Raw genomic sequence first — 14,809 nt, 5'->3', positions numbered from 1 at the left:
AGTCTGGTGGAGATATGCTGGCTCTATACACGCTAAAAGTCCTGATTATTTACATGGAGTCTGGTGGAGATATGCTGGCTCTATACACGCTAAAAGTACGTTGCAGCTTGTTACTACCTGCTGCTGAACATTAGTCCTGTAGGGTAACATTACAGCTTGGTTCTGGTTTAATACTGGACCAGTTTCACAGATTGTTGTCCCATGAGACACTCAGACACAGAAACATGAAGACAGAGAGTCCAGTTTTTTTTTTTTAAACATTAACGTTTGTGGTTTCAGAGTAAGGAACGTGCCTGTATCTGAGACTTCCTCTTCCCCATGGCCGGCTCGTTGATTGGCATCTTCACCGTCTCCTCGTGGTTGGCCACGACGATGGAGCGCAGCGCGCTGAACTCCGTCTGCAGCTGCTTGTCGTCCACGGACCAGAACCGGTGGAACAGAAGGTTTCTCTGATACCTGTTGCATCAAAAACCAGACAAACATCCTAAAGACATGTAAGCATTTCACTCAAATATCTGAACGGGATAACACAATGAACACTGTTTTAAAAAGCGTAACGCATTGATCTTTGAAGAAAAGCCCAGTTTGTATATGTTTACTATCTCGTTGAGTCAGACAAACACAAGTTCAGAAAAACGTAACTGATTTACTCAATTGTGTTGAAAAACGTGTCAAAAAAAGCGTCAAAAATGATGGAAAAAGCGTCAAAGTGTACAAACACACTTCCCAATTCTTTTTAATTAAACTTAGATAACGTTTCTCACTAAATACTTCTTTTCCCTAGCTTTAAATCTACACTGATGTTCCGTTATACGGCCGTAAAGTTGGTGTTCAATTCCATCCTAATATGTTTGCCAGAATGTTTCTGCTGTTTTTTTTTGTTAAGATTATTTTTTGGGCATTTTAGAACTTTATTTATAGGACAGCTGAAGACATGAAAGGAGAGAGAGAGGGGGGAATGACACGCAGCAAAGGGCCGCAGGTCGGAGTTGAGGAGTAAACCCTTATATATGGGCGCCCGCTCTACCAGGTGAGCTACCCAGGCGCCCCTTTTCTGCTGTTTTTGACCCTTTTTTTTTTTAACTGTGGATAATCCAAGCCTGCCGAACATGAATGGTGGACTGAGTGACTCTTTGAGTTACGAGGCAGTTAAGTGAGGCTCCTCACATCTAAATTCCTGCAGCCACTCATTCTAGGATCAGCCAATCAGCTGGCTCGCTCAGAGAGCTGCCTCTCGATGCCTGCCTGCATGTGTGATCGTTTGACGGCGTGGAAACCAGATCCAGATGTGCAGACCCTCTTAAGAAAACGCAGAGTCATGCTGATCCCCAGAAAATCTGAGTTACACAACAACAGGCTAAAAGTACCCCGAGTCCCTGAACTAAACACCGGAGAACCAATTCCTCTTTAAATCACGGCGTGCACCGAGTTTCTCTTCTGGAGAGAGAAGCTATCAAACCAAACCAAATGAAAACTGGGATGTTATTGGAATTTATTAGATATTTCAGCATCTTAATTACCACTGGTGCCCTTTAACTGTTAGTATTGTTATGTATTGTCCCACCATGTTATGTTGTCTGTGTGTCAGTGACGCTCTGCACTCTTTAACCCTTGTGTTGTCCATTTTCTAAGTTTTTTCTATCAGTAATAAGGGTTTCTTTCAACCAAACTGCCCAAAAATAACATATATGCATAGATGTCTTAGCAGGTAAAGTTAATGATTACTTTCATTGAATTTCTGGTATGTTGAAATGGTTTCATACCAGCGTCCTGACTAAACTTTGACAGTCTGTGATCCACTCAACGTAACTATTAGTCAAAATAATTATTAATTTCTGCTTATTTTAACAAACGAAAAATAGGTATAATGTCATATAAGTTAGGTTTATTAACCATGAATCAAAAAAAATTATAAAAACGTTGAAAAAATTGACAAAAATGTTTAAAAAAATGTCAAAAGCGTCGAAAAAAAGCAACAAAAACGATGTGAAAAGCACCAAAAGGAATGGAATGACAAGTTCATGGTGAACGGGAAGACAACACAAGGGTCAACTGAGCAGCTAATCTACCTATGGAATATAAAGTAGCCTGAACCTAAAACCTGGATCTGAACTGACGCCCTGCAGACATTACCAAATAAATCCATAAAATATCAGACACAGTACTGGCAGCTCGTTACCTGGACTTTGTCCCGTACGTTAAAAAAGGAAATGATGTGTAGCTACAAGTTAAAATACAGAACATTTAAAAACATTGTAAAAAGTGTCACAAAATGTCAAAAAAAAGCTGAAAAAATGCAACAAAAACCCTTCAAAAATGCTGTAAGAAGTGACAACGTAGACTTCTTAAAATCTCCGGAAACAAACTCTCGATGGAAAAAATAATGCCGTTTGAAATGTAAAAACTGGAATACAACCGTGAATCATGTTCTACAGACACACAGCTGTTAATACTGAGATATTACCAGTCCACCACTGGGACCATGTGGTCCTCCGGCTGGTTTCCCACCACGTGATCGATGAAGTTCAGCTCTCCGCTCGGCCTGCAGGACGCACACAAACACACAAACACAGAGAGCATCATGGGAGTCTCTGTCAGAGAGAGTCTGAATCTCAATGGGAATAGTCCTGGTAAAATGTAGGTAAAATAAAAACTTTAAACATGATTTGTACTCACAGTGTGGCCAATAGCGGGTCTTTGAACAGCGGGGGGTGGAAGCCCGGCAGGAAGAGGCCGCTGTAGCCGCTCCGCTCCACCAGCGTGTGCGTGGTGTCTCCGTACTGCAGGGAACAGCACACAGGTTCATCCTCAGTTTTCTACTGCGATGTTCGGGTTTAATCAGCAGTTCTGCTGCCTCCTCTGAGTCAGTGAGTTGACTAATCAATCTTTTTGGTCTTCGGCCTCCTGCACACTGACTGCGTGGTGTGTCCGTTTTTATTTGGGCTCCCATGTTAACAGGTAAGAGCGTGCACACTGCCTGCGTGACACGCACGTCTCAGAAAACGCGTCCATGCTAGAAATAGGACCGACGCCAGCGCGTTGGAAGCGTTTCCAGGCAAAAAGATGTTTATATGTCATTTTGACACGAATACATTTAATAAATGACATGTTGATGTTTGAAAGTCTCGACGTTTTGACATAAATGCAGATATAAATGTCATTTAAAGAAATAATAATAAATAATTATTGATTTTCAAATATAGCACCTGCCAATACAGAACCAAATATTCTGGAGCCTATTCAGCCGTCAATCCTGCCGACGTTGTCGTTGCTGTAATCAGATCAGTATATATTTATGTTTATGTGAAACATCCATGTGTCCAGACAAGGCTAGCAGCAGCAGCGACGCGTCAGACACCTTTCGTGTTTCTGGTGTGTAAAGACATAGAAAACGCCACACAGCCGCCACGCAACTGACACGCAACAGAAACACCGCGCTCACGCCACGCAGCCAGTGTGAAAGAAGCCTTAGAGAGGACATTTACACCTGGCCCCCGGTTCTGATGTTGAAACCAAAGCTGCACCTCTGCAGCTGTAGAGAAGTGGAAAGGTTTCTCACCGTCTGCAGCACGGCCAGCCGGACCTTCCCGCTCTTATCCTCCAACGTGTGCGGCTCCGTTACGATCACCGCTCCTCGCTCTCTGGCTTTCTGACAACCAGACGTTCATATGATCAGTATACGGAAAGATGAATCCAACATTCAGAAATGTTAGAAAAGCAGCGTTGAGATGTAAACCTGCACGAGGAAGTCACAGTCCGTCACGGTGAACGCCACGTCCTTCACTCCGTCTCCGTGTTTCACCAGATGATCTCCCATCTCTGACACAACATCACAACGCTCAGTAACGCTCTCACAACCACACAAACATCCAGCACCGGAATGTAACTAAGTACATGTACTCCAGTACTGTACTTCAGTCCAAATGTTGAGGTACTTGTACTTTACTCTAGTCTTTTCTTTTTCATGCCACTTTCTACATGGCGATAACACGCCAAGTGGCGTGTATGTTTACGTCCGCTGGATACAGCGTAGACATCCGTGCGGATCAAAATGCATCCAGATGACACTAGGGGTGCACAATTCAGAAATATCATGATTCAATATCGATGTTCCAGCTTTAGTTACTAGTTACTTTAGTTACTCCGCTCCGTTCATCTGTTCCAGCTTTAGCTTTAGTTACTAGTTACTTTAGTTACTCCGCTCCGTTCATCTGTTCCAGCTGTAGTTACTAGTTACTTTAGTTACTCCACTACATTCATCTGTTCCAGCTTTAGTTACTAGTTACTTTAGTTACTCCGCTACATTCATCTGTTCCAGCTGTAGTTACTAGTTACTTTAGTTACTCCGCTACATTCATCTGTTCCAGCTTCTAGTTCTTTTACTGCAGTAATTTGAATACTTCTTCTAGCGCCGGTAGCATAAAAAGGCTCCTGTGTGTCGTATTAGAGGAGCAAACGATAACATAAAGTACAAATAGCTCAACATTTGGACTGAGTCCAGTACTGGAGTAGATGTACTCAGTTACATTCCAGCCCTGATAGTTACACAGTATGAGAGTACCTTTGTTTCCAGGAATGAGGGCCGATGAGAACACGTAGACGATCTGAAACACAAAGCGCCCACGTGAACTTTTAATAACTCGGTTCACTAAGTCACCAAAAAAATGAAACAATTTTCCATAGTTATGTAAGTGTGCATGCACACACACACACACACACACACACACACACACACACACACACACACACACACACACACACACACACACACACACACACGTACACACACACACACACACACACACACACACACACACACACACGTACACACACACACACACACACACACACACTCACGTACACACACACACACATACTCATGTAGACACACACACACACACACATGCACACACGTACACACACACACACACACACACACACACACACTCACGTACACAGACACACACACACACGTGCACACACACCCCCCTGCTGAGAACAGCGTCTGGTGTTTAGTTACCTTGCCCTGTTTGACGGCGTGCGACACCACGTCCCGGCTGCCTGTCTCCAGACCCCGGTACGCCAGCGGCTCAAAGCCCAGCTTGTTACAGTAATAAGACGCCGCCTGTTGGAGACAGCACAAGTAATCACAGTCAACTGATTCAAACCTTTATTTAAGACTCCAGCCTGTTCTCATGAACCATTGGTAAATCTGCATACCAAGTAGAGACGGTCCGATACCATTTTTTACTTCCCGATACCGATTCTGATACCTGAACTTGCGTATCGGCCGATACCGAGTACTGACCTGATACCAGTGTGTCATATATTTTATTATGTTTTAACAGCTGTATACTACGATCCCTGTATAGATGATATGATGTATAACAGCTGTATACTACTATCTCTGTATAGATGATATGATGTATAACAGCTGTATACTACTATCTCTGTATAGATGATATGATGTATAACAGCTGTATACTACTATCCCTGTCTAGATGATATGATGTATAACAGCTGTATACTACTATCTCTGTATAGATGATATGATGTATAACAGCTGTATACTACTATCTCTGTATAGATGATATGATGTATAACAGCTGTATACTACTATCCCTGTATGGATGATATGATGTATAACAGCTGTATACTACTATCTCTGTATAGATGATATGATGTATAACAGCTGTATACTACTATCTCTGTATAGATGATATGATGTATAACAGCTGTATACTACTATCTCTGTATAGATGATATGATGTATAACAGCTGTATACTACTACCTCTGTATGGATGATATGATGTATAACAGCTGTATACTACTATCTCTGTATAGATGATATGATGTATAACAGCTGTATACTACTATCCCTGTATAGATGATATGATGTATAACAGCTGTATACTACTATCTCTGTATAGATGATATGATGTATAACAGCTGTATACTACTACCTCTGTATGGATGATATGATGTATAACAGCTGTATACTACTATCCCTGTATGGATATATGATGTATAACAGCTGTATACTACTACCTCTGTATGGATGATGTGATGTATAACAGCTGTATACTACTATCCCTGTATGGATGATATGATGTATAACAGCTGTATACTACTACCTCTGTATGGATGATATGATGTATAACAGCTGTATACTACTATCCCTGTATGGATGATATGATGTATAACAGCTGTATACTACTATCTCTGTATAGATGATATGATGTATAACAGCTGTATACTACTATCTCTGTATAGATGATATGATGTATAACAGCTGTATACTACTATCTCTGTATGGATGATATGATGTATAACAGCTGTATACTACTATCTCTCTATAGATGATATGATTTCTATCTTTGTTGTCAGTCTGGCTCAGGTTAAACTCTTTGTGAAACATGAACGCCCCAGAGCTTTCTTTTATTCTGCAGTTTGACAGTCAGTTATAACGGAAAAAGAACATAAATAAACTACTTAACGTAGATTTTCTTTAGGGCTTTATTGCGTGGTATGGGATCGGTGTATAAACTACAGTACTTCCTGATCTCTAATACCAAACCACCATCTCTTTTCTAATCTGAACCTCTCGGTTTGGTGGTTAAACTTAACTGTCACATGACCGGCTGGCCGTTCATGAGAATACGTTGAGTGAGGTAATGATCGTTTCAACGGCCGCATAAAGGGATCTTCACCTGTTTCCTGGGTGAAATATTAGTAATATAATAATAAATACGTGGAGTTAGTGCTTTACTTTTAAGAGCTCTATGTCCGAATGCTTCATGTGAACATGCTGTAATCTAAAGGCCTAAGTGTGGCGACAGCAGCGGGACTGTAAAAGACATCCTATAATCCCAAACTGGTGGTCTAGTTGCTTCAACAACCCTCTTCCTGCAGTTTAAACTCTGCTGGTGTTCAGCGAGGCCCCGCCCCCTCAGAGCAGCCAATAGCATCGCTCGGACATCCTAAAATCTTCTCCTCCCTCTCCATCTGTGTATCTGAGTGTAAAGCTGCTCAGACAATAAATATACATCTATCAGACAGTGGGAGTTACCTGTTAGATATATAAATATACATCTATCAGACAGTGGGAGTTACCTGTTAGATATATAAATATACATCTATCAGACAGTGGGAGTTACCTGTTAGATATATAAATATACATCTATCAGACAGTGGGAGTTACCTGTTAGATATATAAATATACATCTATCAGACAGTGGGAGTTACCTGTTTGATATATAAATATACATCTATCAGACAGTGGGAGTTACCTGTTAGATATATAAATATACATCTATCAGACAGTGGGAGTTACCTGTTAGATATATAAATATACATCTATCAGACAGTGGGAGTTACCTGTTTGATATATAAATATACATCTATCAGACAGTGGGAGTTACCTGTTAGATATATAAATATACATCTATCAGACAGTGGGAGTTACCTGTTTGATATATAAATATACATCTATCAGACAGTGGGAGTTACCTGTTTGATATATAAATATACATCTATCAGACAGTGGGAGTTACCTGTTAGATATATAAATATACATCTATCAGACAGTGGGAGTTACCTGTTTGATATATAAATATACATCTATCAGACAGTGGGAGTTACCTGTTAGATATATAAATATACATCTATCAGACAGTGGGAGTTACCTGTTAGATATATAAATATACATCTATCAGACAGTGGGAGTTACCTGTTAGATATATAAATATACATCTATCAGACAGTGGGAGTTACCTGTTTGGCGTTTCCGACCCAGAATGTCAGGTGATCGAAGCAGAGGAAGCTGCCGCGCTCGTGCTGAAGACAGGAAGGAAGATATTTAGTTTTTATTTATTATCGTACAAAAAAACAATCAAGAAAGGCTCACAGAAACATCTGAGTATAACAGTTCTGTATATGTATATTTCTGTTTATATACACTGAAAAAAATGGGAAATAGCAGGTCTTTGAATTTACAAAAATTAATACTTTTTAATTCATTTACATTCCTTTCAAGAACATGGTTCAATCATGTAGACTTCAGTTGCTCTTTGAAGAATGTTAACTGTACTGATTCCTTTTGCCTTGATTGAAATTGATTGAATTGAACATTTTAAGTTTGGTCACTACTGGAAATGGTATATTTTAATCAAAGGGCGCCAGCAAGTGTAGGTGGCACTCCGGAGCAGAAGGTGGCAGTAATGTGCTAAATGCCAACACAGTCAAACTGTCTCAACGAGGACAATGTCCAAACAAGAAGAATGTGAAGAAGAAGGTTGAGCATGTGTTGACCGCCCTTCAATAGCATTTATTGGCCAGGCGTCCATACTTACGCTAGGTAACATAACCTGATTTGTTCAGGTCCTATCCCCTGACCAATCAGCTATCCTAACCTTAACCACTCAAGGTCAAATGCCTAACCCCAACCAATCGACCACTATGGCCACGCAGTTTTGCGTGCAGGATTCATTCTACAGCAGCTATGTGTCAATGCTTTTTCTTCATTTTCATAAAGGCGACATTTTCATTGAATTTATGTTTTTGTACTGCATGTAACAGTTACAAAAGTCTGTTGACTTGTTTGTGCATGAAGTTATATTAATATGTTGGTTTTCTTCTAACTAAGTTAGCTCATACCATCACCAACTACTTAGTTTAGCATTAATAATTGTGTTTCTCCACTGATCCCCCCTGACGATCCAGCTCATAACAACGGTATTTCAATGTAGCAGATTTAGCATGAAGCCAATTTAGCATGTATAATTGTGTTTCTCTCCATAAATCACTAAGTTTTCATATAAATGAAGCAGCGTTCTTACGGTCAGACTCAAACTGGATTTTTAGCCTGCCTTTGTGTCTTTGCTTTATGCTTTATTTTGTGTGGTCTTTTAATTATTGAGCCAATGGTTGGGGGTACTGTTAAGTGTACTATAAGCAGGGGTGTCAGACTGGGGGTGGAAAGGGGACTGAGTACCCAGGGCCCTCATGTTAGGAGGGCCCAAAAAGATGCTAGAATGAATAGCTGTGGATGTGGGCAGGTGTCCATAGTGAATGCCTTTCTACAGGGCCCAGAATTTGGTGCTACGCCCCTAACTGTAAGGTCGCTGTGTTTTAATGTGCTGGGTAATGTCATTTTTCCCGCCGTGCGCTACATTAAAATCAATGCGACACACCTTACAAAAAGCGTGGAGGTTGTCGATATGAGCCGGTAAGATGCATGTAAATTGTTGCGCCCAACACTGTTGAAATGTACAGCTATATTTCGATGTCTTTGCGGGAACACCGCCTTCACCTGCCGGCTAGCTTTCGGGTCTGAACTTTCCGCAAAGCTTGCGCAGAGATCAACTAGGTTATAGGTTGTCAGGTTGAGGGTTGAGGGTTATAGGTTGTCAGGTTGGGAGTTATACGTTGTCAGGTTGATGGTTATAGGTTGTCAGGTTGATGGTTATAGGTTGTCAGGTTGAGGGTTATAGGTTGTCAGGTTGAGGGTTATAGGTTGTCAGGTTGGGAGTTATACGTTGTCAGGTTGAGGGTTATAGGTTGTCAGGTTGAGGGTTATAGGTTGTCAGGTTGAGAGTTATAGGTTGTCAGGTTGAGGGTTATAGGTTGTCAGGTTGAGGGTTATAGGTTGTCAGGTTGATAGTTATAGGTTGTCAGGTTGATGGTTATACGTTGTCAGGTTGAGGGTTATACGTTGTCAGGTTGGGAGTTATAGGTTGTCAGGTTGAGGGTTATAGGTTGTCAGGTTGAGAGTTATACGTTGTCAGGTTGAGGTGACAAACGGGTTGAACATTGTATATGGTGGATTGTGTGAATAGGATGCGTTTCATACGAGGTCTGGCAACTGGTCAACATTAGACGAACATGTTGGTCCGATTATTTATAAAGGAGTTTGGGACATGCAAATTATGGGAGTTTCCCGGGAGAAATAACAAACTGGGAGGGGTCCGGGAGATAAAAAAGGGGAGAAACCCGGGATAAACGGGAGTGTTGGCAGGTATGGTCTAAAGACCTATCAATCCAGAAGTGAGAGCCTTCCATCCTGTTGTGAATTTTGATCGTGCAGAGGACATTTTTGTTTATATCTGAATTGTAGATCTGAGCTTAAATGCCTAGAAAAATGACTGGCAGTAATGTTGAGCTTGATATATGTTGATTTATAATTTTGATAATCTATTAAAATGTTCTGTTTCATACCATTATACGTTATATTATTTTTTATTTAAATAAACAAGAAAACATCACAAGTTGAATTAGTTAAATTAATCATAGTTACAGCACTATCTATCTTCCCACACTCAACTACTGTTCTGTCAAAACAGAGATAGACCTTTTTGTTAGATAGACAGATAGACCTTTCTCTGCTTTGCCCGCTCATGAGAAAGAGAGAGACATCATGGCTTTCAAACGAGCAAAGTGGCAGCTGGTCAAGGCCACACCCCCACCCTCCACCTTGCCCAGAAATATCACATCCTAAGGAAAGCTCATTGTGGGACTGGCTCTAGTGGCTGTAATTCTGCACCAAGGCTGAATTTCAGGAAAGAGACTTCAGATACAGTATTAGGGGACCACTAAGGTCTATATAAAAGAGACTTCAGATACAGTATTAGGGGACCACTAAGGTCTATATAAAGAGACTTCAGATACAGTATTAGGGGACCACTAAGGTCTATATAAAGAGACTTCAGATACAGTATTAGGGGATCACTAAGGCCTATATAAAAGAGACTTCAGATACAGTATTAGGGGACCACTAAGGCCTATATAAAAGCATCCAAAAAGCAGCTTTTCATAGGACTTTTAACATGAAACAGCCCCGAAATTACCATCACCAAACCCACCAGACTAAAAGTACTGTTTAGGATCTTACTCTTTAACTAAAAGGTCTATCTCTGTAGCGATCCTTTTTATAATGTTGTCAGAGACTTAGAATAATAATAGAGTCTGTCAGCGGCAGAAACAGCACTTTTAGTGGACCCTTACTGTTTCCATCCAGAGGAGTAGAGGGGAAACAACTACATAGAATAGAAGCTCTGCGTATCAGCTCCGGAGGGCTGCGGACCGCCGGAGCTGGACGTAGCTATTAACGTAGCTATTAACGTAGTTATTAAGGTAGTCATTAAGGTAGCTATTAACGTAGCTATTAACGTAGCTATTAATGTAGCTATTAACATAGTTAAGGTAGTCATTAAGGTAGCTATTAACGTAGCTATTAACGTAGCTATTAAGGTAGTTATTATGGTAGCTATTAACGTAGCTATTAAGGTAGTTATTAAGGTAGTTATTATGGTAACTATTAACGTAGCTATTAACGTAGTTATTAAGGTAGTTATTAAGGTAGCTATTGACGTAGTTATTAAGGTAGTTATTAAGGTAGTTATTATGGTAGCTATTAACGTAGCTATTAACGTAGCTATTAACGTAGTTATTAAGGTAGTCATTAAGGTAGCCATTAACGTAGCTATTAACGTAGCTATTAACGTAGCTATTAACGTAGTTATTAAGGTAGTCATTAAGGTAGCTATTAACTTAGCTATTACCATAGCTATTAAGGTAGTTATTATGGTAGCTATTAACGTAGTTATTAAGGTAGTTATTAAGGTAGTTATTATGGTAGCTATTAACGTAGCTATTAAGGTAGTTATTAAGGTAGCTATTGACATAGTTATTAAGGTAGCTATTAACGTAGCTATTAACGTAGTTATTAAGGTAGTTATTAAGGTAGCTGTTCACCACAGTAAACCATTATCGTACATTATTACCAAGCACTTGGATAAGCGAGAGTCAGAAGCGCCAAAAAAGTGTTTACAGTATTGAAAAAAGGATCAAAACCAGCTTTATATTTATGAAAGAAGATATTTCTTATAAGTTTACTACCCGAGCAGCTTTGTGTGATAAATGTTCTGTGTTTTCACTGCAGCTACAAGCAACATTTATGTTTTTAATTAAGAGATAAAGTCCAGAACTTTCTCTCTTATTATCTTTGTTAGAGGGCAACATCTTCCAGCTTCTAAACAGTCAGATTGCTGATTTGCCTTCTGTTAAAATTATAGTTCATTGATTATTTAGTTTTTTTTTTGTCAGTTTGTCAGACAACACAAGACATGTGATGACAACATTTAGTTTAAATAAGTGTAAAGATAAAGCAGTAACTTACCTTTTCACCTTTATCTGTGTACGTCGTCTGGAATAAAAACAAAGTACAAATCTTTATTATCACAAACTGTAATAACAGAAAAATAGAGAGAGAGAGAGGGGGGAGAGAGACAGAGAGAGAGAGAGAGACAGAGAGAGAGAGAGAGAGAGAGAGAGAGAGACAGAGAGAGAGATACAGAGAGAGAGAGAGAGGGGGAGAGAGACGAGAGAGAGAGAGAGACAGAGAGAGAGAGGGGGGAGAGAGAGAGAGGGGGGAGAGAGACAGAGAGAGAGAGGGGGAAGAGAGACAGAGAGAGAGAGACAGAGAGAGACACAGAGAGACAGAGAGAGAGAGAGAGAGAGAGAGAGAGAGAGAGAGAGACAGAGAGAGCGAGAGAGAGAGAGAGAGAGAGAGAGAGAGAGAGAGAGAGACAGAGAGAGCGACAGAGAGAGAGGGAGAGAGACAGAGAGAGAGAGGGGGGAGAGAGACAGAGAGAGAGAGGGGGGAGAGAGACAGATAGAGCGACAGAGAGAGAGAGACAGAGAGAGAGAGACAGAGAGAGAGACAGAGAGAGACAGAGAGAGAGAGAGAGAGACACACAGAGAGACAGAACTCACCATGTTTCCGTCGGGGTAAAACTCTCCGAATGAACTCTGAAGTTAAAAACTGAGAGAGAAGTTTCTGAAGTAACACCCCCAAAGAGAGGGAGGGGGGGGGAGTGGGTTTCTATTATTTTGTCCACCCCCTCTGCATCCCTGAGTAAAGCAGAACATTAGAAACCGGTTCAGTAATGTACTCATTATATTAACAGATTAGTTTTAGTGTTTGATTATATCATTTATGTCTCTGTCTGTGTCTCTGGTTACTAAGTAGTTGCTTTGTGTACTTTTACTTTGTAAAGTAGTTTTAAAAATCTGTACTTTAACTTTTACTTCCGTATGTTTGGTTTGTTTTTACGCATCATAGTGTAAAAGAAGCTGGATTAGATGTATTACTACTGGATTAGCTGTAGTACTACGGGGTTTCAGTCTAAGTATTGATCGTACTGGATTAGATGTGTAGATGTATTTGTGATGGAACTTCTGCTCAGATTTAATTAGTGATTGATTATAGTTTTTATGAATGGATCTGGATTATATCACACTAGCTATGATGGGAAAACTGCCCCTTTAACTTTATTATGTAGACTCTTAAAGTACGTTTAACTGTATGAGTGTATTCACGTGGATCTTGTGTTTGTGTCTTCTGTTCTTCTGTTGGGCTCTGGGTCTAATCTTCTTGCATGTTGAAGTTGTTTGCATTAGTTAAAGGTGTTCCTAATAAATTGGCCGGTCTGTGTGTTTCTGCCTACAGGCTGCAGATGCATATTGTTTTGCTGATTTCACAGCGTTATAATGCATCTTAAATACAGAGCGTTGGTTTCTGGACAGCAGCAGGTTTAGAGTTACAGCTGCAGAGAGACGGCCATGTGGTAGTGTTTAGGGTCGAGAGGAGGCTCACTCAGGCTGCTCTCTGATTGGCTCGCTGCTGACGAGCTGAGAGAACCGGCCTCCACATGAAGTATCCCAAATAACTGTCATTCCAGTGTTTTCATCATTCATCAGATGAAATGAGAAATACACTCTGTAACTAACACCAATATAAAACTATTATGACGTTTTCCAAGAAAAGTCTCCAAAACATTAGTTGTGTCATCTCCATTTCCTGTCTGCTGTTACACATCAGGAGGCCAAATCACACAGCTTTCATGTTATTTAGTTAATTAACTTTACAAACCGTCCTTCAGCTCAGTTCATAAACATAAATTATAGGATGGACTTTATATAATGGTAACAAATATCTAAAAAGAAGAGAGATCAATGATTGAGTGAATGAGTAGATATAAGTTGTTTAAATGTCTCATTCGTCGAAAGTGCTTTGAAAGAGACTCAAAGCACACATCAGTTTCAATTAAGAATAACTTGTGGGGTTGACTTAGACCAGAAGGTCGAAAACAGTAACACAAACTTAGAAAAGAGACACAGTAGAAAGAAGGAAGGCAACACTAGGGCAACAAAAGTGACAAAAGCAATCCAAAAAGCAACGGAAACTTTGAAAAAAGGCAAAAACTTTAAAGAAAAAAAGACTAAGGAAGAAAGGCAAGAAGAGGGCAAAACAAACGACAAAAACCTTGCAAAAAGTACTACAGCCTTGTGACTGAAAAACATTTAGCAAAGTACCCCTAGGGGGACACGTACCCCCTGCAGTCCTCCATAGCACCCCTAGGGGGACACGTACCCCCTGCAGTCCTCCATAGCACCCCTAGGGGGACACGTACCCCCTGCAGTCCTCCAGAGTACCCCTAGGGGGACACATACCCCCTGCAGTCCTCCATAGCACTCCTAGGGGGACACATACCCCCTGCAGTCCTCCAAAGTACCCCTAGGGGGACACAGTCCTCAAAGTACCCCTAGGGGGACACGTACCCCCTGCAGTCCACCATAGCACCCCTAGGGGGACACGTACCCCCTGCAGTCCTCCAAAGTACCCCTAGGGGGACACAGTCCTCCAGTACCCCCTAGGGGGACACGTACCCCCTGCAGTCCTCCATAGCACCCCTAGGGGGGACACATACCCCCTGCAGTCCTCCACTAGCACCCCTAGGGGGGACACGT

The 14,809-nt window shown here is 40.9% G+C and overlaps 1 protein-coding gene across 1 annotated transcript in view; it reads right to left on the bottom strand.

Annotated features, from left to right (window-relative positions):
- LOC144513585 (4-hydroxyphenylpyruvate dioxygenase-like) overlaps positions 1 to 12,831 on the bottom strand; it is a 19,154-nt gene extending 6,323 nt beyond the window's left edge. The window contains exons 1-10 of the mRNA XM_078244699.1: positions 12,773 to 12,831; positions 12,177 to 12,203; positions 7,775 to 7,837; positions 5,021 to 5,125; positions 4,562 to 4,604; positions 3,737 to 3,819; positions 3,560 to 3,649; positions 2,677 to 2,780; positions 2,465 to 2,542; positions 294 to 456 (exon numbers count right to left, since the gene is read on the bottom strand). Of these exons, the coding sequence (XP_078100825.1) occupies positions 294 to 456; positions 2,465 to 2,542; positions 2,677 to 2,780; positions 3,560 to 3,649; positions 3,737 to 3,819; positions 4,562 to 4,604; positions 5,021 to 5,125; positions 7,775 to 7,837; positions 12,177 to 12,203; positions 12,773 to 12,775 (759 nt within the window). The 5' untranslated portion in view covers positions 12,776 to 12,831. The remainder of the gene's footprint in view (positions 1 to 293; positions 457 to 2,464; positions 2,543 to 2,676; positions 2,781 to 3,559; positions 3,650 to 3,736; positions 3,820 to 4,561; positions 4,605 to 5,020; positions 5,126 to 7,774; positions 7,838 to 12,176; positions 12,204 to 12,772) is intronic.
- Between the last annotated feature and the right edge of the window lie 1,978 nt (positions 12,832 to 14,809).

The sequence above is a fragment of the Sander vitreus genome, unplaced genomic scaffold (genome assembly GCF_031162955.1).
Source record: "Sander vitreus isolate 19-12246 unplaced genomic scaffold, sanVit1 ctg293_0, whole genome shotgun sequence".
NCBI classification, from domain to species: domain Eukaryota; kingdom Metazoa; phylum Chordata; class Actinopteri; order Perciformes; family Percidae; genus Sander; species Sander vitreus.
This window is presented reverse-complemented; position numbering and strand designations above follow the sequence as displayed.